At 39.7% G+C, this 21,495-nt stretch overlaps 1 protein-coding gene across 3 annotated transcripts in view; it reads left to right on the plus strand.

The window, feature by feature from the left end:
* Nucleotides 1-18,635: 18,635 nt before the first annotated feature.
* LOC120523515 (hormonally up-regulated neu tumor-associated kinase homolog A-like) overlaps nt 18,636-21,495 on the plus strand; it is a 62,464-nt gene continuing 59,604 nt past the window's right edge. For all 3 annotated transcript variants that reach the window (XM_039744900.1, XM_039744898.1, XM_039744899.1), the window contains exons 1-2: nt 18,636-19,108; nt 19,993-20,285. In XM_039744900.1, the coding sequence (XP_039600834.1) occupies nt 18,875-19,108; nt 19,993-20,285 (527 nt within the window). In that variant the 5' untranslated portion in view covers nt 18,636-18,874. The remainder of the gene's footprint in view (nt 19,109-19,992; nt 20,286-21,495) is intronic.

A 21,495-nucleotide genomic window follows, 5' to 3' on the forward strand; every position in this document is an offset into this window, starting at 1 on the left:
CCACCATAAGAAAGAGACTGGGCAAAACGGCCTGCATGGCAGATTTCAAGATGCAAACCACTGTTAAGCAAAAAGAACATTAGGGCTCGTCTCAATTTTGCTAAGAAACATCTCAATGATTGCCAAGACTTTTGGGAGAATACCTTGTGGACTGATGAGACAAAAGTTGAACTTTTTGGAAGGCAAATGTCCCGTTACATCTGGCGTAAAAGGAACACAGGATTTCAGAAAAAGAACATCATACCAACAGTAAAATATGGTGGTGGTAGTGTGATGGTCTGGGGTTGTTTTGCTGCTTCAGGACCTGGAAGGCTTGCTGTGATAGATGGAACCATGAATTCTACTGTCTACCAAAAAATCCTGAAGGAGAATGTCCGGCCATCTGTTCGTCAACTCAAGCTGAAGCGATCTTGGGTGCTGCAACAGGACAATGACCCAAAACACACCAGCAAATCCACCTCTGAATGGCTGAAGAAAAACAAAATGAAGACTTTGGAGTGGCCTAGTCAAAGTCCTGACCTGAATCCAATTGAGATGCTATGGCATGACCTTAAAAAGGCGCTTCATGCTAGAAGACCCTCAAATAAAGCTGAATTACAACAATTCTGCAAAGATGAGAGGGCCAAAATTCCTCTAGAGCGCTGTAAAAGACTCATTGCAAGTTATCGCAAATGCTTGATTGCAGTTATTGCTGCTAAGGGTGGCCCAACCAGTTATTAGGTTCAGGGGGCAATTACTTTTTCACACAGGGCCATGTAGGTTTGGAATTTTTTTTTCTCCCTAAATATTAAAAATCATCATTTAAAAACTGCATTTTGTGTTTACTTGTGTTATATTTGACTAATGGTTAAATGTGTTTGATGATCAGAAACATTTTGTGTGACAAACATGCAAAAGAATAAGAAATCAGGAAGGGGGCAAATAGTTTTTCACACCACTGTATGTTCGTCTGTCATAGAGTCCACATGCAGCTCTGAGCCACGCTGACTGTTCATAGAGGCATGTTTCTCGCGGAAGTGAATCGCTATATGCAGCGTGTAAAACAGTTTGCAAACAGGGGTATCCCATGGGATCCTTAAAACAATCCTTCAAAACTGAGGTTAAAACACAATGAAGGAAGCAGTCTTTAAAAACCAATAGGCCCTGTGCCTCTGTTTCATTACCGTCTCACCTGCTTCAGCAATCCAGGCCCTGCAACAGTCGAGACGCTCTCTCAGCAGCTGACTTTCTCTGTGCCAGACCGGTTCACACAGAGGCACCACACGACGCGGCAGGACTATCTAAGAGGAGGCATGTTTGTCACGGATGTAAATCGCTGTATGCGACATGTAAAACAGTTTGTTTGCCATGGATGTGAATTGTGTATGCAGCATGTAAAACAGTTTCCAAGGGGTTTCCCATGGTCTTAGACTCGGTGGCCGGGTCTCTGTCAGTTGCTCTTGCGACCGGGCACATGACCAGGCAGTGTGTATGCTTCAAGTGCGAGGGTGGATGCGACAGGACTGTCTAAGAAAAATCAATCGCTGTATCCAGTGTGTAAAACAGTTTGTTTGTTGCAGATGTGAATCGCTGTATGCGGCGTGTAGAGCAGTTTGCGAGGGGTATCCCATAGTCTTACAGTTGGTGGGCGAGCCTCTGTTAGTTGCTCTTGTGAGCGGGCACATGACCAGGCAGTGTATGTGCTTCGAGAGCGTGGGTGGACGCGACAGCACCATCTAAGAAGATTCATATTTGTCGCGGATGTAAATCGCTGTATGCAGCGTGTAAAACAATTTGTCGCGAATGTGAATCACCGTATGCAGCGTGTAAAACGCTGTATTGTATGCTGCCCTCTCCAGAGTTACATCTTTTCATTCACCTATAGTCGTATACACAATGAAGTAACCAGTCTTTAAAAACCAAGTTTTCAGTTACGACGCACAATCGCATGCACCATAGCAAACTGTTTCACACGCTACATACAGCAATTCGCATCCGCGACAAACATGCATCTTCTTAGATGCTCCTGGACTTTGTTCACACCCCCCTCCTACCTCGCTACTACTGTGGTCGGTAATTAATTAATTAATTATATATTATTATTATTAATTATATATAGAAAGGCAGCCAAAACCACACAGAGCAATGAAAAGTTTACGTGAGTCACAGCTGCATCTGGACTGTGCACAGACGACAATGACTCGAGTGACGAGTTGGAGGTGGGCACATGAGCAGGCAGTGCACATTGGACGAGAAATCAGCACACTAGCATGACGGAGGCAGCAGAGTGGACGTCCTTCTCCTCTCCTCCTGTTCCACCCTCCGCGCCTGAGCGCCGCACAGATGATTGTGTGTTGGTTCGTTTCGTGCATTGTTACAATGTTGCTTTTCTTGCTGATTTATTACATTTCCGATTTTTCAAATGTTAATTTTCTCCCTGTGCTTAAAAATCATTAAAAAACCGGCCTGATTATGCGGCATATGGTACGCCGCAGGTTGGCTAGTCTAATGAATTACACTGGACTGTGATTTTGCCACGTATTGGAATAAACAGTTTTTTTTAATAGTTTTTCCATTGACATTTGTCTTTGTGTACCTTAATCTTTTGGTCGCTCAGGACCGATTCCACATTCCCAGAGTCTGAGCCAAATGTATAGGTTGGAATGCATGGAGCGTCACAATACTACTTTGTATATCTAAAGCTCTGTTTTCTCCACCATTTTTTAATGATAAATGTTTTTGGTGGTCACACTCCGAGTCTGGGATGTCGTGAACTGAATTGCTCACTGCATGCCCCCTTTTTGCCATTTTAGAGATGTAATGTGACCACTGCTCCTTTAACACTGGCAGTTTAGAGCGCCCCCTAGAGTAGCCTATTGAATGTGCACCCCCAGCAGTAACTCTTTCCTTTCCCGTTTCACTAACTGCTCTGGTGGTCCCTACTTCATCCTGTCCACTCAACTGTTCAGTGCTCTTTGCCTGAGCAATTTTTTAAAGATTTGCTTATCTTCTATTGCAGTTTTAGCCGCAAAGCCTCCTATGCTGTCAAAAAGGCACCATATGAAATAAAAAAATGTAATTCAGATATTTATTTTAATATAGCATCTTTATACTTTTTTATGTGATATAGTGATACGTTTGAAGTTAAAATTGAATTGACTGCAGGTACTGAATGACACTTTTCCTCAAGCAGAAGCAGCAGCAGCCACCAGCTCTTTATGATCCCACTACCCAGATTTAGAGCTTCCTGCCAATCCTTGCACCTTCTCCAGCATGGAGAGCCTAGACAGCATGCAGGGTCTCACGAGGCACTTCAACTTTCATTGTTCCCAGAATAAAGCAGGAAATGTTTCAGGATGTGAGGTCAGGCAGCTAAACGTACATTAATAAAATGTCCTTGCAGGCATTCAAGTCTGTGTGTTTATAGCATCGCTTCCTGGCATTTGGCTTTGTCTCTGTAGGATGTTCTTCATGTAGAATATTCCTACCACAATAGGGTGACATTTTTTTTTTAAGAATGATTTAAGCTCTTAAATGTTTTTGTTTCCCCAGCATATGATTTTTTTGTATTTTACCAGTCCAATAATCTGGATATTTGGTGTTTCTGCACCATGAATCACAAATGTTATTCTTTTATGTGTCCTGTATTTAAAATGGAGAACTAATCTAAGGAAGCCGCAACTGGGGGAAAATATATAAACTGCACATCAGCAGCCACAAACCCAGGAATTGAGCTCAACATAATGAAGCGAAATTGCCAACCACTGTGCCACTATGCAGCCACCAAGCTTGTGCAGAAAAAGTAGACCATGGCCAAGAGCCACAATGCTTGATTTTAGAAAACTTGAATGTCATCTGTAGTCTGCTTTGAAGGTGAACAAATCAAAGAATCCAGGACAGAAACAAAGTACTTTATTTCACAACTTTCAAATAGGTTTGTGCAGATTCTGGGCAACGTATTCTACCAGATGTCAGTGTGCGTGTATGCATTTTTTTTCGATGTACTTTAGTTTTCCTTCCACATTCCAACAGCATGCCAGGCAGGAGGATGGGCATTTGTGGATTGCCCCAGTGAATGAACTTGATGCACTGACAATGCTGACACTTCATTCTTAATACAGTATATGGCAAGAGGTTTGATATGATACTTGTTTTACTGTGCATTTAGACTAATATGTAGTATTAAATATTAAGGGCAATATGTAACTTTGAATTATACCTGGAAACTTGTTGGAGTCTGTACTGTACAAAAATAAATACATTGACTATCAATATAATATGCAGCATGCTCCCATTTCACTTGCAGTAGAATGCTAATTTGTCCTATAAATAGTTTTAAGTTTAAATTTACTTGATTAGTCAATGATCTAACTGACCCTGGACATTTGGGAGTTTGCAACCGGGCATGACTTCATTATTGTCCATTGAGATATCTGGTTGCAATGTCACCATTTAGAAAGTAATAATACGCTGTTGTTGTTATTATTATTATTATTATTACTAAATTTCACTCTGCTCCTCTGAGGCACAGCCTGCAGTTCTCTTTAGCCCCCTGTGTGCAATTTTATTAAACAGCATTCAGAATGTTATATAAGGCAGACTAATCAGTACTTACAACTCACACTGTACACCGATTGAGGTTTGTCAAGCTTCTTCCAAACCAAAGGAAAACATTGTGAAGCCCACTTACCCCGAAACACGCACATTTGTATTTGCTACCAATGAGTGGAGTACTTGTGGTGCACTGATCTCATGGCCTAATGAAAATGTCATAATACACATCTTATCCTTCATACTATGTTTGTCTATTCTCTGCCTAGGTTTCTGATCAATTGTTTTGTCTTAGCCATTCAAACACAGTATGCAAAACAATAAATACAGCCAAATCAGCTTTAAATTACTGCTGATAACGTATTTATTTGTTTTACTAAATACACACTCCAAGAAAAAAAAATATATGCAGTTGGTGATATCAGACCTTTGATTCATCTTTTAGGGTCAACTCTTACTTAGCTGGGATGAACAAATAAAGTAAAATAAATTCTTGTTTATTAACAATGCCTCCTTCATGCAAGCCAATGTACATTATTTGGGATGGCATACAATTGTGTATCTATCTATCTATCTATCTATCTATCTATCTATCTATCTATCTATCTATCTATCTATCTATCTATCTATCTATCTATCTATCTATCTATCTGTCTATCTATCTATCTGTGTGTATTTAGCATTATGTTTTTTATTGCCTATGATTATTGGTTTAATCTTTATTAGGTGTTGCACGCAGCTAGGAGTGGTACCCAGCCGGGACGCCCAGGAAGACCGGAGTAGGACTTGCGCCTCCTCCAGACCACGAGGGGGCGACCGCCCTGGTTGCACTGGGGAACACGGGTGCAGAGCTTGGAAGCTCAACCCTGTAGGAGCACGTGGCCACCGCCAGGGGATGCCCCAGTGCCTGAAGAACCCTGGACCCTTCATTCGGAGTCAAGAGTCGGGTGGAAGGAGACAGGAGACTGGAGAGAGAGGAGTGGAGGCGGCCAGAAGGAAGGCACTGGGAAGAGAGGCCTGGACTTTGGGGGATTGGTGCTGGAGGCACTGGGTTTGTGCATGGACTTCAATTGTAAATATTGTAAATAAAATGTGTGTGCTGTGTGACAAATCATTGTTCGTCTGTCTGTGTCCGGGCCACGTTCCACATAGGTTATTCTACACTGGGCTTATAAATGGAAATGTTATAAAAAATAATTGAACAGAAGCCATTGATAATTTTTCTCACAGCTCCAGATGACTGGGTTTGAGTTCTGCCTCAGATTGTCTCTCTGTGTGGAGCCTTTATGTTCTCCCTGTGTCTCCTCCCACATACTAAGCCTGTGCATGTAAGATTAACTCCAACCTGTCCCTGTGAGACCGTGTGTGCTCTGTGACAGACTGACACACTGCAGCAGATTTGCTTTTAGTTTCCTACCTAGTTAAGTGACTTTAAAACTGAATAGATGATCATTTATAACTTATTATTCATGATACACTCAGTCATTGTTGTGTTTAAAGCTCAAAGTTTCAGCAGTAGATAATGGATTGTATACAGAGTTCTTATTTTATGTCACATCTAACATAACAGTCTTGCTTCGAAAATAGGCCTGCAAAAGCAGTTCAAGTCCTGGTTTGTTGTCATTTAAACAAAGTACAATGCATGTCTTCTTGGAATAGCGACACAATATCAGACCTCACACATGGTGGGAGTTTGCAGACCTCCACTATACAGGAGATCAAATGGAGAGCCAGTTAGATTTATGTTGCTTGGTTTACTTGACTTGAGACAGATAACTCTTACCATGACCCTAATTTTACTTTAGTTTAACCAGGCGTATCTCACAACATTTAATTAATTTAATTTTAATTTAATGAAATTTAATGTAAAGCAATTTGACTCTATTGGGGGTTATAGCAGATTCATGAATCTACAAATTAACTTTGTCAGCCACAGCAATTTTCTATTAACAAGCAGAGAGATGGCAAAAAACAAATACCTGAAGAAACAGCTTGTGCTGCTCTTGCAGGTGTGTTTTGAAATCTACATTTGCCCAATTTACAGTAAGCTAGCAAACGTTACCTCAATTGCCTTGCACTAAAGAAAGCAGAGTACTGGAACAATGGAGTAGCATTTTATGTAATAGTTTTGATATCGAGTGTTTAACCAGTATTATCTAATGTTATAGGACCTAACTGACACATGGGTGAAGATTATTTATTACTGCCATATTGACTCACTGTTAATATTCGTCAACATATGATGTGCTCTGAGTGTTGTTGCATTTCAATGTCTTCAGACATGTGTAAATGTCATCAACACTCTTCCGCTAAATAATTAGCGTTTGGCTGAATTGTACAAAAGCACCAGGCAAGCAACTTTGATATACAACAAGAGCAATGAGCTCAGATTAACCTTAGTTAATGATTAGTTTTATTGGTAGCTATCACTACTGTTTAGTTAATGCATTCAGTTAATGCATTATTGTTATCTGCTGTCATTTCACAGACAAAACAAAGTTTTGATGAATCCATAAGTGTAGGTGATACATTCACAGGTTCACTTTTTCATCAGCTTCATTTTTACCCCTTATTTACTACATTAAACAAGTGTATTAAGCACATTCTGTAGCAGTGTTATTAGTTTTTATTTTATCATTATTATTAGTAGTTGTATTTCATATTATCTTTATTACTAGAAGTACTTGTAGTAGTAGCTGTATTTAAATTGCTTTTGTAGTTGTATTACGTGTCACAAGTGTGGAAGATGAATGTTCTCTTCGTTCCCTTGTACTAATTCATGTCTGAGAAGTAAGCTTTACGAAACCATACATTATGTAAAAGCATGCTTTGCTGAGCAAACTGAAAAATATTTGTCCAAAGGACTCAAGGTCTAAGCATTCCACACATGAGTCTGCCTTATCACGTTTTCCCTTCGTTTTCATCTGAACGCCATAACAAAGGGGCCAAGAAATCAAGTTGCACAAGGGGCATTGAAGGGGCTTAAGGATTGTGTATAATAAACGTGTTGACTGTTACATTTCATAATGATATTAAATCACGCATTCTAGAGGTAAAAAAACTTTACCCCACCCAACAGACGGGGTTCAGAAGAGCCCTGACGCTGTCATGTATATTGATTGTCTGCTTTTCTGAAACTCTTCTCACCGTGATTTAGCAAAATAAAGCTGCTATATAACCACACCTGCTGTCTTGTCTGAAGTCTTCGTCCACACAAGTGATACTCCAGCTATAATAAGTAACAAAGAGTAACAGCACATTGATCAACATCATTAGTAGTAGTATTGCTAATTAGGCCTTCATTTATAAAGGAAACAAATCAAAAAGTTGTAGCTACGTTGTTGATGTGTGCTTTTTTGTTTATTTATTATTTAGTTATATATTTATAGTTCAAATTAAAGCTGTTTTAAAAAATACTAAAGTAGTGAATTCAGGGAGCTATGGGGGAGTTTTGATGGGACAAGAAGAGTCCGTATAAGGCCCCAGTTTGACTAGGGGTGGCACTGCAAACAGTATTTGTTATTTTGACGTACAGCCTATATAGCCAGTGAGGATGGACTCCACTCTGCACCTGTAGAGGTCCACGAGAACAGACAGAGAAATGTGAACTACCTTCAGACATCTAAGGAAGTAGTGGTTTGTGAGTCTTTTTGACAAGAGCCAAAATATGTTGTGTCCACCTCGTTTCATCCGTGATGGTCACTCCAAGAAATTTAAAGCTGCTGACCCTCTAAATAGCATGTACTCCAATGCAGATGTCAACTTGGTCTGTCTTCTGTTTCATAAAATCTTTGACCAGCTCCTTAGTTTTGCTAACATTAAGAGTCAGATTGTTGTCCTGGAACCACTGAGTCAGCAGATAGACTTCTCTGTAATCTCATCATTGTTGGTGATCAGGTCTATGATGGTGGTGTCATCATAAAAATTTAATGACAGTTGGAGCTGTGTCAAGGTGCAAGGAATGTAGAAAAAGGGCTTAGCACACAACCCTGTTGAGGTTCACCGTGTAGGATGTGATACAGGAAATGCACTCATGCTGAAGTCTGTTTAGTAATAAGTCCTAACTCCAGTTACTGAGAGTGGCACTAAGTATTAATTGAGGAGTGTGATGGTCGGCTTTGCTGGTACAGGAGTATTAAATGTTGAGTTATAGTATTCAAACAAGACTCTGGCATAACAGTTTGTATTATCCAGATGTGCCAGGATGGTATGATGGGCAAGTGATAAGACATCTTCTGTGGACAGATTGTGGAAATATACTCACAGGAGGGGACAATTACTTTCTGGAGTAATCTTTTTAAAGTGTCCCAACAACCAGTCTCTCAAAGCACTTCATCAAAATTGGAGTGAGAGACACTGCTTTGTTGTCATTCAGACAATCCACTTTTTTTGTGTTTGGCACAGGGATAATTGTTGTTCTTTGCAAGGAGTTAGAGATCACAGATTCTTTTGGCTTAATATTGAAGGTGTCATTGAAGAGTCCCAATGTGATGAAAGGTCTTAGAACTTACCAAAGATATCCATTATTCAAGCCCAAAATCTTACTGAGTATTGATCTACATCTTGAGATTAAATGCATATTGCAAAACAACACATCCATGTTGGGTGGCAACAGTGGTAGCACTGCTACCTCACAGTAAGGAGACCTGGGTTCGCTTCCTGGGTTCTCCCTTCGTGGAGTTTGCATGTTTTTCCCGTGTCTGTGTGGGTTTCCTCTGGGTGCTCCGGTTTCCTCCCACAGTCAAAAGACATGCAGGTTTGGTGCACTGGCAATCCTAAATTGTCCCTAGTGTATGCTTGGTGTGTGGGTGTGTGGATGTGTGGGAGTGCCCTGTGGTGGGTTGGCGCCCTGCCTGGGATTTGTTCCTGCCTTGTGCCCTGTGTTGGCTGGGATTGACTGCAGCAGACCCCAGTGACCCTGTAGTTAGGATATAGCGGGTTGGATAATGGATGGCTGGATGGAAGATGACTGTCTGACTGACTGACATCCATGTCATTTTAAGAAGAAAAAAAAAATCCAAAACACTGTTGTAATATTCAGGCATCTTTAAAGGGAAATAGCTGAGCAATTTATTCCCATGCTCATCTTCCTCCCCAGAAACTTTTCAGCCCCACAGGAAAGAATTCACAAAGTGGCAGCGACCCATTTAGACCGATTGGCTTTAGTGACTAGGAGATGTGATCAAATCACTCTTGAAGTACTACGTCAGTGCCGCCCTCAGAGCTGCTTTTCTGACAGCTTCTCCAGGTTGTTGCACCTCCCAGGACAGGTCTCAGCCACCCGAGCAGCCAGGGAGTGAACCCACAAACACGACTCATTCTCAAGTCTATCAGGCAAATAAGTCTGCAGTCATTTTAGGTGCTTTTGTCTCCTATATTTCCTTTTTAGAACATTTAGAAAAAAACCACAGGACAGGCCATTCAGTCCAACAAGCTCACAAGTCCTATCTACTTAACTCCTTCAAAATAACATTAACTGGAGGTTTGAAAATCCCTAATGCCCTTCTGTCTACCACACTACTTAGCAACTTTTTCCCAGTGTCAGTGTTTCTTTGAGTGAACGAAAACTGTGTGAAATTTACCCTTAACAAGTTTCCAACTGTGTCCCAGTGTTCTTGATGAACTCATTTTAAAATAACAGTCTCAATCAACTCTACTAATTCCTTTTATAATTTTAAACACTTCAGTCATGTCTCCTGTTATTTTTCTTTTCCTTAAACTGTATAGGCTCAGCTCCTTTAAACTTTCCTCATAACTCATCCCCTGTAACTCAGGAATGGGCCTAGTTGCTCTTCTTTGTACCTTTTCTAGTACTATTATGTCCTTGTTGTAGCCTGGAGGCCAAAACTGCACACAGCACTCCAGACCCCCAACCAATACATTACAAAGCTTGAGCATAACCTCCTTGGACTTGTATGCCACACATCGTGCTATATAACCTAACATTTTTTTTGCCTTTTAATGGCTTCTGAACACTTTTGGGAAGTCGATAGTTTAGAACCTACTATGACTCCTAAATTCTTCTCATAAGGTGTACTTTTGATTTTCACACATCCCATTGTGTATTCAGACCTAACATTTTTACTTTTTACATGTAATACTTTACATTTACTGACATTACATTTCATCTGCAACTAATCTGCCCAAGCCTGTATGCTGTCAAAGTCCCTCTGTAATGATTCACTGAATTCTAGATTATCTGCCAATTCACCTACCTTGGTATCATCTCTAAACTTAACCAGCTTGTTACTGGTGTTCCATTCTACATAATTTATATATATTAAAAATTGCAGCGGCCCTAGCACTGACCCCTGTGGAACATCACTCTTAACATCGGCCAATTCTTTTTTTTTTTTTTATTAATTTTATTGCAATCCATACAAAGCAATCAAGTTTTTACAAAAAGAAAAATTGAGTTAAGAACAGATCGATCCCCACCCCTAACATCGGCCAATTCTGATGAGGTTCCTCACACCATCACCCTCTGCTCCCTGTGCCTGAGCCAATTCTGCACCCACCTAAAAACATCACCCTGAACTCCCACTTCTTTTAGTTTCATGCCCTGCCTCTCATGTGGCACCTTATCAAATGCTTTCTGAAATGCACATTAAGCTTACTGGCCTATAGTTACTTAGATCTTCCTGATCACCTTTTTTATAAAACAGGATAATATTTGCCATTTTCCAGTTCTTAGGAATTTTTAAAATTTTTAAAAATATTTTTCCGGACAGTAGAAAAACGCATTCAAATTATTGTCCAAGCTACTTCTAAAAGAATTAAATTTTGCAAAGTCTGTGTGGAGTTTTATAATCCCCCACACCCCAGCCATATGTGAGTGGACTTCCTTATGCTAATCCTATTTTCCTCCCTCATCCCCAAGATGTGTGCGTTTAGTTAATTAGTGACTCCAATGTGACAGGGTGTGTGCTGTGGTCGGTAGGTTTGTTTACTTCTGGCCTTGCAATTTTGGCTTCCATGACCTCAAATTAGATGCATGGATGGGTGGATGAGAGATCAAACACTTCATATACAAATTCTATTAGTATAACTAGATTGCGGACTACAAGGGCCTAACTCAAAGAAGCACTTAGGTTGTGCTGAGTTTATAATCTACCAGATATTATTGGATGGCATACTGGCATAGCTCAGCAAAAATATTAATGGCTGTCTAACAATTGGTAACTAATCCAATGAAACTGATGAGTCTCCCTCCTGGAAACTGAGGTTGTTTAAACCTGTTATAGCTCACGCTTTATCAGGATGTTGGGAATTGAAATGAAAATTGAGTTCGTCAAAAAAAATAATAGCAAAGTAGCTTGTTAACAGTCATTTGCAAATGTAATTAGTATGTGTGTGTATACAGGTTGGCACTATGTTCTCAAAGCCCTCAGATCACTTACTCTCATCTGTAAAAGACATCAAGATAGCCACTTAACAGCCCATTGAACTTTCCATGTTTCGAAGGTTGTTTCCTTGCACCTCACTGAACATTCAAACTAGATGCTGTAACCCGTTCATAGCTCCTTAGCACCTTATTTAAATTTTGTGGCTTGATGTATCTCTTTGTTTGGTCATGTCAATGCATGCATCTACAGATTTTTCACGTTATATTTTTATGTGATGTAAAGAAATGATAAAAGTTTTACTGAAACTTTGAAATTCACTTTAGGATATTTTCATTCATCTATCCATCTTTTAACTCACCTACTCCAGTTCAGGGTTGACTGGGCCATGCCTATCCTAACAACATCAAATGCAGGGCAGGAACCATCCCATAGTGAATCATATTCCCAGACTTGCTCATATGTTAGAACCATTTTTTTCAAACTGAAAATGAAACATTATCTCTATATATATATAAAATCCGACATCTGTCTGTCTGTCTGTCTGTATGTCTGTCCACTTTTCACGGGGGAACTACTTAACGGATTTAGATCTTTTTTTTTTCTAGAATTTGCTTGAACATTCCAGTTGATTTTGCAACTTCTCTCATCGTGCTAAGAATCATAGTTTGCTTGCAGGAGCGATATATTTGCACTTATCTGAGACAGAGGCTACAGGCCAAGGGGCAGGGGAAGTGTGATGTTAGGAGTGGGGAGTTGGTCTACCTCTGCGTTTTGGAGTGTACATTGCCTCCGCTTAGAACATTAGAACAATCTAGATGAGAACAGGCCATTCAGCCCAACAAAGCTTGCCAGTCCTATCCACTTATTTCTCCCAAAAAAACATTGTCTAGTTTTGAATGTCCCTGAAGTCTTATTGTCTACAACACTACTTGGTAGCTTATTCCAAGATTCTCTGTGTAAAGAAAAACTTCCTAATGTTTGTGTGAAATTTTCCCTTAACAACTTTCCAACTGTGTCCCCGTGTTCTTGATGAACTCATTTTCAAATAACAGTCTCAATCCACTGTACTAATTCCCTTCATATTTTTAAACACTCAATCATGTCACCTCTTAATCTTCTTTTGCTTAAACTGTATAGGCTCAGCTCTTTTAATCTTTCCTCATAATTCAACCCCTGTAGTCCAGGAATCAGCCTGGTTGCTCTTCTCTGGACCTTTATTAGTGCTGCTGTGTCCTTTTTGTAGCCTGGAGACCAAAACTGCACACAGTACTCAAGATGAGGCCTCACCAGTGCATTACAAAGGTTGAGCATAACCTCCTTGGACTTGTACTCCACACACTGTGCTATATAACCTAACATTCTGTTTGCCTTCTTAATGGCTTCTTAGCTAGCAATACCTTTTTGTTTATTGATTTTTAAAGTTTGTTCTGTTTCACTACTACGCAGGCAGAGCCACTGGGGACAGATAGTAGTGAATAACATATGACATACTAAAGGTTTGTTAGAATTAAAGATTATCTAACTATTTTCATGAATAACAACTGGAAGATGTCAGTCTGCTGCATATGCATATTCACATAAGTTTTGCCTTTTTATTTTCATAAGCAATAAGCTTTTTACCTTTAATTTTTGACATCTTGTTCTATTCTGTCCTGTACTTTTCCCAGTGTCTTACAACTTTGGTTTAACTCTGTATGAGGGTATATTGCTGTCATTACAAAATGACAATAACTTCTGGGGGTTATCTTCTTTTATGTAGCAGAACAGGTGGAGTGACATGGGAGTGGACACATTGCCAGGTATCTGCAGGTGGGACTTCCTCCACCTGGGAACTGTTACCACCTACATGGTGTAACCATCTGTGCAATCCCCTGGTGTCCACATGCATTCAGCCCTGTAAGACCCTTACTATACCCATGTATTTGACACTATTTTGTTGTTTTAAACATTTTTATACATATTTTCAAAAACATATTTGAGGGCTGTGCACAAAATGACGAGTCTCTGTCAATTTTAATTATTTTGTATTTCCACACATTAATTAGGTTAATTTTTATCAAGGCCACTAAGATTCAACTCATTAAGGACAGAGGTAGGTAGTTAAAATCATAGTGTTGAAATTTCTGTTTTGCATTCTGTACTTTTCAGGGGGGTTCTTTTTTCTCTTGCAGCACTAAAAGCGTAGATGTCACTATTAAATGTTCTCCATTTCTACTACACAAATGTTGGCTCTGTACAGAGTCCGAAACTGATGGACAGACACATGCAGGTAGACTTTTCGTTGTTTTCTAATTCCTTTTTGTCACTGTAGACAATAACATTGTTTAAAATGATGGATCAAACTTAAAGAAAAATACAAAAACTCCTTAATGTAAGCAGCCAGAAAGTGAAGGGAGGATTAAAAGAGTCAGTATCATTTCTCAAGAAGTACAGCCCTTGACATAAGAGGAGCAGCATCACGTGTGCCTTGACACTACATTTTGCTATCCACAGTTGGAAAGCCTCAGAGGTTATTTGCTTATGTACAGGCTGACGTGATTAAACATTTCACATCTACCAGAAAATTTTGCATATTGGATACCTATATATCAGTCTTCACTTGCAAACATCCAACCTACATATCACATTGTGTAAAAAAGCAGAATCTATGATCATTTAGTAGAGCTGAATTTGGAACCGACTGATCAGCAATACATTTAAGGTGCCCAATATAGCATTTTCACTACAGTAAACATTTGTTTCCATTATTTAGAGGTATGTCTGTGTGATTATCACTTATTGTACATTTCCTTGCAGTAAGAAAGATTACTAAAAAGAAAACCTCTTGGATGCATATTTTTGGTATAAAATAACAAATTCAGTAAGTGTATAACCACACTCATACATTTTCACTTAAAATTGTAGACATTAGTCTCAATTTTTGCATTTTGTCCAAACTACCCCCACATTATTAACCACCAAAAACTGAGACTTTTGAAAACGCTATCCAGAGCTGTATACTTCTGAAAACCCAGCCTCGGCACTGCAATGTGGATAGGCAAAAACTTTTGAAAATACAGACACTAATTGCATTTTAATTTGTTTGTGCATATTGTTCTTTGATTGAATCCTGCACATTACAACAGCACATTCCATTACTGGTCAACCTTTATGGAAGAAAAACATATTCTAGCATCTCGAATATGGAAGTGTTGCTTACCTGTATGCATCTAAATTGCATTGTGTACAGTTTAAATGCTGCATACATGCATAGAGACCAGCAAAATGACACCTTTTATTGCCTAACTAAAAGATTACAATATGCAAGCTTTGGAGGCAACTCAGGCCCCTTCTTCAGGTTCACTACATTCATAATTGCTAACACGGTACAACACCCTAATATTACATACATGTATAAAAAGGAAATAATTCCCCTGTTACTACCATAAAACTGTAGCTGAGGAAGCTACCATCCTTGAAGGATTTTTCCACTGATGTGTGCATGCCCAGTGTAAATCAACATCTACATCATATGCATTTTTGCTCATTTAGGAGTGGACAAAGATACTTTGTAAATGATGATAGTAGTGTGGATGTAGCTTAAGACACATTGTGTTTATAAATATTAGATTATGAATGTCATGATTATGCCTACTTCATGACTAAACCATGAGGACAGAACAATAGTGTGTGCTTTAAATGACATTTACATTTGAATTTTAAAATAGCTGTCCCAATAGGTCACTAGACACAACAGCTTTAAGAGAAGGTGCAGTTGCAATATTGTCAATGAGGCTATCTAGCGCAAAACAACACATTGCACACATCCATGTGCTTCCAATGATGTCTTGGTCACTAAAGTATGTTCTGTGTGCTGTTATGTTGTTAAGACAGGACATTTACAAGAGTCCATTCACTGGATCTGAACTGCATGTCTGTGCTGTGATTCATAGCTCTTTTCTTGATATTTCCTTCTGTATTTCCTCTTGCTACTTTTCTTTTAGGAATGCAAGAATATGCAAGGATTGAGCAAGACTTGAAAAAAACTGATGTATGCATCTTTAATATTTACATAATTACTTTTATATATAAGAGTTGCACAGTGATAGCACTGCTTCCTTGCAGTAAGGCGTCCTGGATTCACCTCCCAGATCCACCTTTCTTCCCATGTCTGCGTTAGTTTGCTCTGCGTACTCCAGTTTCCTCCCACAGTCCAAAGACATGCAGATTAGGTGTACTAATGATACTAAATTGGCCTTACTGTATGATTTGCAATGGACTGGCTCCCTGTCTAGTGTTTGTTCCTGCTTTCCATCCTATGGTAGCTGGGATAGGTTCCACCACCCCATGACTCTGCATAAAAATGAGCTATCTACTATAAATGGGGGGGTTGTGGGTAAACAGACAGAAATCATAAACATCTGTACGCTCAACCAATAATAATCACTGCATTGTTTCTCACCAGGGAGAAGTTATGTTGATGAATAAATACAATTAATCTTTTTTTGTTAAAACTTTTCAACTGCATCCTCCAATGTATACAGTCATTTTACTATTTGAATGCATTCATGGTTGGTTGGAGACAAAAACATGTCAAATTGTCCCAGTTTCACCAGTTGTGTGAGCCTGTGCAGCCCTGATGAAAAAGGCAGTTTGTAGTTTAGCACCCAACAGCCATGAAATTAAAGCACACGGAACTAACAAGGCAAGCTTCTGCATACACACCATTTGCCTTTTCAGTGTCACTTTGTCACAAAAGGATGTCTCCACTTATACACAAGTCGTATGTTTACTCACCACAGAGTAATTACAAAGCGGACTACTGTCAACTTTACATTTTAAAACTTTTTAAAGTACTCTTCATTAGAAAACATTTAATGGACTGTTAAATAACAGAAAGCAACCAAATACAGAAAAACGGGTGCAGTAGCCTTGAGATTCAATTATTCTACATGTTTACACACATTCTCTGAAAATAAAAATTTTAAGGCACATATCAGTTAAGTGATAATAAAAAGAGAAGCGACAGATGTCTGCCTAAAACTATAATCCCTCAAAATGTTACAAAATTAAAAATGCACATGCACTTTTCCATTTTCCCTCCAATACTATTCATTTTAGTGGCTGTGCAGGCCATGCAAAATGCAGCAGCAAGGACTGTAAGCAGAGCAACGAAGTCCGACAAGTTCTTCGGCTCCACTCTGACTTCCAGTTAGGCATACAGCTAATTTTGAAATCCTCCTTTTGGCATGGGAAGTTATGGATGGAATTGCTCCCATTCACCTCATGGAGTTTATAAACACTGTACATTTATTGTGTTGACTGCCAATGCATTTTGAAATACTTAAATTAATTAAAGAAAATTAAGTTGTATGGCAGAACCTTTAGCTACCTGAGCATTCAAAATCAGGGGTTTATCTGTCTGTCACACGAGTTCCTGGCCTCTTTACTGAAGTGTCCCAGCGACTGGTTCTCTGATCATTTATCATGTGGTGCTGCTATGTTAATTGGAGGTGGAAGGGGGTTGGGTGCTGTTTTTCCTTTGTTTTCATCCAATCCTTGTTGTCTGCTTGCACTGAATTATTTCCTATGATGATTCCAGCACATCTGTGAGGATAGGGTGGGGGGCAACTACGATCAAGTGTGATCAAGTATAATAATTTTAAATCTACAATAGTTGATTTAAATAATCAAATTTAAGAGAAAAATAATTACAAATGAAATTGCTTACAATTCTGCACAAAACTAGATTTACTTTAACTAAATGAAAAATAAATGTACCAAAAAGTGTATTTATAAGTTCCCAAAAAAGCCTCATTTCTATTTATTTAGCTAATGCCTGAGTACAATCAAGATCAAAGAAAATCAATTGGCTCCCCCACCTTGATGTTCTTTCTTTTTGATGTTCCTTCTTTTTGTCATGATGATGATAAGGATCACCAACTTCGGTCTGTTTATGTTGGTGAGAGCAACTGTAGTAACAAACAACCCTTCCTGAGGAATATCTATCAAGATACTCCCAGGAAAACTAAGAGATATAATCCATCCAGTACATCATAAATTGGCTCCTAGTCTTTCTCCAAGTGGGTCATGCCTTGTACACCATCCCAATATAAGTGTGCAGTGGACATTTTGGCTACATTTACAGAGCAGCTCAACTGCCTCCTCTTGCTTTGGGGATGCAGCAGTTGTACTCTAAGGTCATACCATAATTTTGGGCCACTCACCCCAACACATAACGTAAGCCCAGCAATTTTGTGAAGAAATATCACTTCTTTTAATTTTGCTTTCTTCTCCCAGATATCTCCCGATCAATTATTTCCTTTGAGATTAACCAATCAAGAATATGTTTTAATCTCATGTTTGTCACAAAACTAGATTTCATTTATTTAATAAATTGTATTTTCTTATCTGAGACAGTAATAAAATTGTTACAGAACGAAGACTATGCATTGCGTCCCGTTTAAAAATTGGAACGCATCAAAATGTCACGTTTTAATTGACTGGTCATTAATAAACGCGCACGAAACTTCGATTTATTAGACACCTACTAAGATGACTTGATTACACTATCCTGTTTTGGACAATGGACATCTAGTCAGTCTATGAGGTTTTAAGAAAACATTTGAGCTTTAATATAAACTATACCTTCACAGTTCTAAATAAAAATGTATCTACTGTAATACCTGGTTCTATGTTTCTAGGTATTTTTAAACACGTGACGACCGACAGACAGACAGACAGAAAGAAAGAAAGAAAGAAAGAAGCCAGCACGCCGGGTGGAGGTGCCGATCGCTTTGTTGTCGTAGCTGCTATGCAGGGGTGGGCTATAGCGCCCTCACATCTGCTCGCCTGCTGCCTCGGACAGGATTAAGTTACAGTACTTCAGACTGGCCTCTCAGTGTCGAGAGGGAAACGCCGGAGACTGTACCGGGAATTTGAAACACTGGCAAAACTCCGACTTCAAGCAGCGTTCCTTGAGAATCACATCCCGTGGTCTTTCCCGTTGGACTGGAACAATGCCTGTGGCTCTCGGCGAGATGATAACAGACAATCGCTTTTGCGTTGAAAAAAAGGCGTCTTTTGTGGACAACAGCCACCGTGTGGTGCCCTGTGTGGGTCGCGCAACCAGATGTTGTCTCCGTAGCTCCCACCACAGCAAGAGAGTCGGGAATTACGTGATCGGCAGGAAGCTGGGAGAGGGGTCGTTCGCCAAAGTTCGGGAAGGGCTCCACGCATTGACCGGCGAAAAGGTAAAGCAGCGGACGGCTAAGTGGCTGTAGTGCAAGCGCCAGCCTCCCGCGTCGTCTTCAACTTCTTGCCGACTTCGACAGCGGACTATCACAGTCTGTCTTGTGTTTAAAGGACGAATTTTTCCAAGGGTTGTGAAAGACAGGTTATTTCAACTGTACAAGATGTTTTACAGTGCATTTAACGTGTGTGTACAAAAAAGCAAGATTACATAAAAAATAAATATAATTTGTAGTCCGTTAAAACTTCTTCAGGTGTGGTGTGTGAATAGTAGTAAGTCAATAATCAAAAATACGGGGCCATCAGGTAGGAAGTGCAGTTTGACTTGTACGTTTAAAGAGTCCGCAGACATCCGGCGCCACGGAATTGGGTTAAGCCAGTTTGAGAATTTTGTGTTAAAATCTGTTTGGAGAAATGTACGCAGATCATATGCGTACACACTCAGCAAATTGAAACTACTAGCAACTGTACTGAGAGTGCCAGTCTGAAAGTGGCCAGCCACAAGAGCCAAAGAAGCAGGAGCCGAGATAAGAATCCTAGCGCCGCTTTTGCATGTTCTACACATTCTGCTCGGGCTTACTTCAGTTCATGTGACTGGTGAATCTAGCTGGCCATGTTCAGTGCGAGTGTCCCGGCTAGACTTCAACGGCCTCCTGTTCTCTATGACCAAGGAATATATTAAGCTGATGTATGCAATAAAGCGCCAGCTGAATAATGAACCGATTATCACAAAAGTAGAATATATAGTTTTAGTGGATATGGTCATTTTTTTCGTAATCCTCGATCTTAGTAAACAACCGTTTATTGTTCGTCCTGTTCTTGTACGGTGGTGTTAGCCATTTGCCAGGTACTGTAATAATAATTGTGTTGTATGGAATTGTTTCAGGTAGCAGTAAAAATCATTGATAAAAAGAAAGCAAAAAAAGATTCCTACATGACACGAAATCTGAGACGCGAGGGGCAAATCCAACAAATGATCCGGCACCCTAATATCACCCAGCTGTTTGATATTCTGGAAACCGAGAACTGCTACTATCTGATTATGGAGCTTTGCCTAGGAGGAAGTCTGATGCAGAAAATCTATGAGCAAAAGCGACTAGAGGAACCCGAGGCCCAAAAGTATGTAAAGCAACTTATGATGGCAGTGGATCATCTTCATCGAGTTGGGGTGGTTCACAGGTAAGCAAGACTGCTTCTGTATCTTTTGGTCTAAGGGCTCATTACATAAATATGTCTGCCTTCTAATCCGTATGTCTATTTTCCTGCGGTGGGCTGGCACCCTACCTGGGGTTTGTTTCCTGCCTTGCGCCCTGTGTTGGCTGGGATTGGCTCCAGCAGACCCCTGTGTCCCTGTAATTAGGCTATAGCAGGTTGGATAATGAATTGATGGATGGATGTCCATTTTCCTAACCCACTTACTTATTCAAGGAAGGTTGTGTTGCACCTGCAGTTTATCCCAGCAGTTATTGTGATGCAAGGCAGGAGCAACACCTGGATAGGTGCCTGTCCATTGCACACACGCAAACCATGTGCATGTGGGTAAAAGCCAGGTGAACCCAAGGAGAACATGCAGACTGCTCACATAGGGCACCTGAGCTCTCCTTACTGCAAAGAAGCAGTGTGTCAACCTGCTGCCCTGTTGTCTAATCCTTTGTATACAGCTTTTTTTTACCAGAGGATGATTTTGAATTTGTCAGTTCCTAAAATACTTATGATCAGCATGTATAAAAGTGAATTATTTTAAAGTTGGCTGACATATACAGTAGGTTGGCATAGTTCTATCATCTTGTGCCTAATACGCAGATAGGATAGATTACTTGAATTGAATTCCTAATTAACTCTAAATGTTGGTTTCAAAGTGCTAGTGATTCCAGAATTAAATGTTAACATTTCTTGAGTTTGCAATTTTTTCATTAAGTCTGCATATTTCTTTCTGTGATTACTGGGGTTTTCTGCCACATGCCTAGAACATGCATATTAGATTATTTGACCATTTTAGACTAGCACCATGTGAGCATAGGCATGTGCCTGAGCAGTGGACTCTCACATTGGTTGGGGTTAGTTCCTACACTGTGCCACATTTCAGCAGATCTACTCCATTTTATTTATATGCAGTTGTGCCTTCTGTGCCAATGTTCATATGTTCCTCAGGATGGTGGAGCATTCATTTTTATGTTGTTTTTATAGTCAAAAAAACTCACTGCTAGGGTGATTCTGTATTGTCTGGGTAAGATGTTTGAATAGTAATGGCCGTCATCCTGATTCAGGTTAACTCCTGCCCTTTTCTGGTTGCTGCTGGAATAGCCTGTGGCTCTTTATGACTGTATACTGGAAGGTAAGCTCAGAAAACAAATGAAGGATATACTGTAAAATTAACAGAATGGGAACA

This window comes from Polypterus senegalus, chromosome 2 (genome assembly GCF_016835505.1).
Source record: "Polypterus senegalus isolate Bchr_013 chromosome 2, ASM1683550v1, whole genome shotgun sequence".
Classification (NCBI taxonomy): domain Eukaryota; kingdom Metazoa; phylum Chordata; class Cladistia; order Polypteriformes; family Polypteridae; genus Polypterus; species Polypterus senegalus.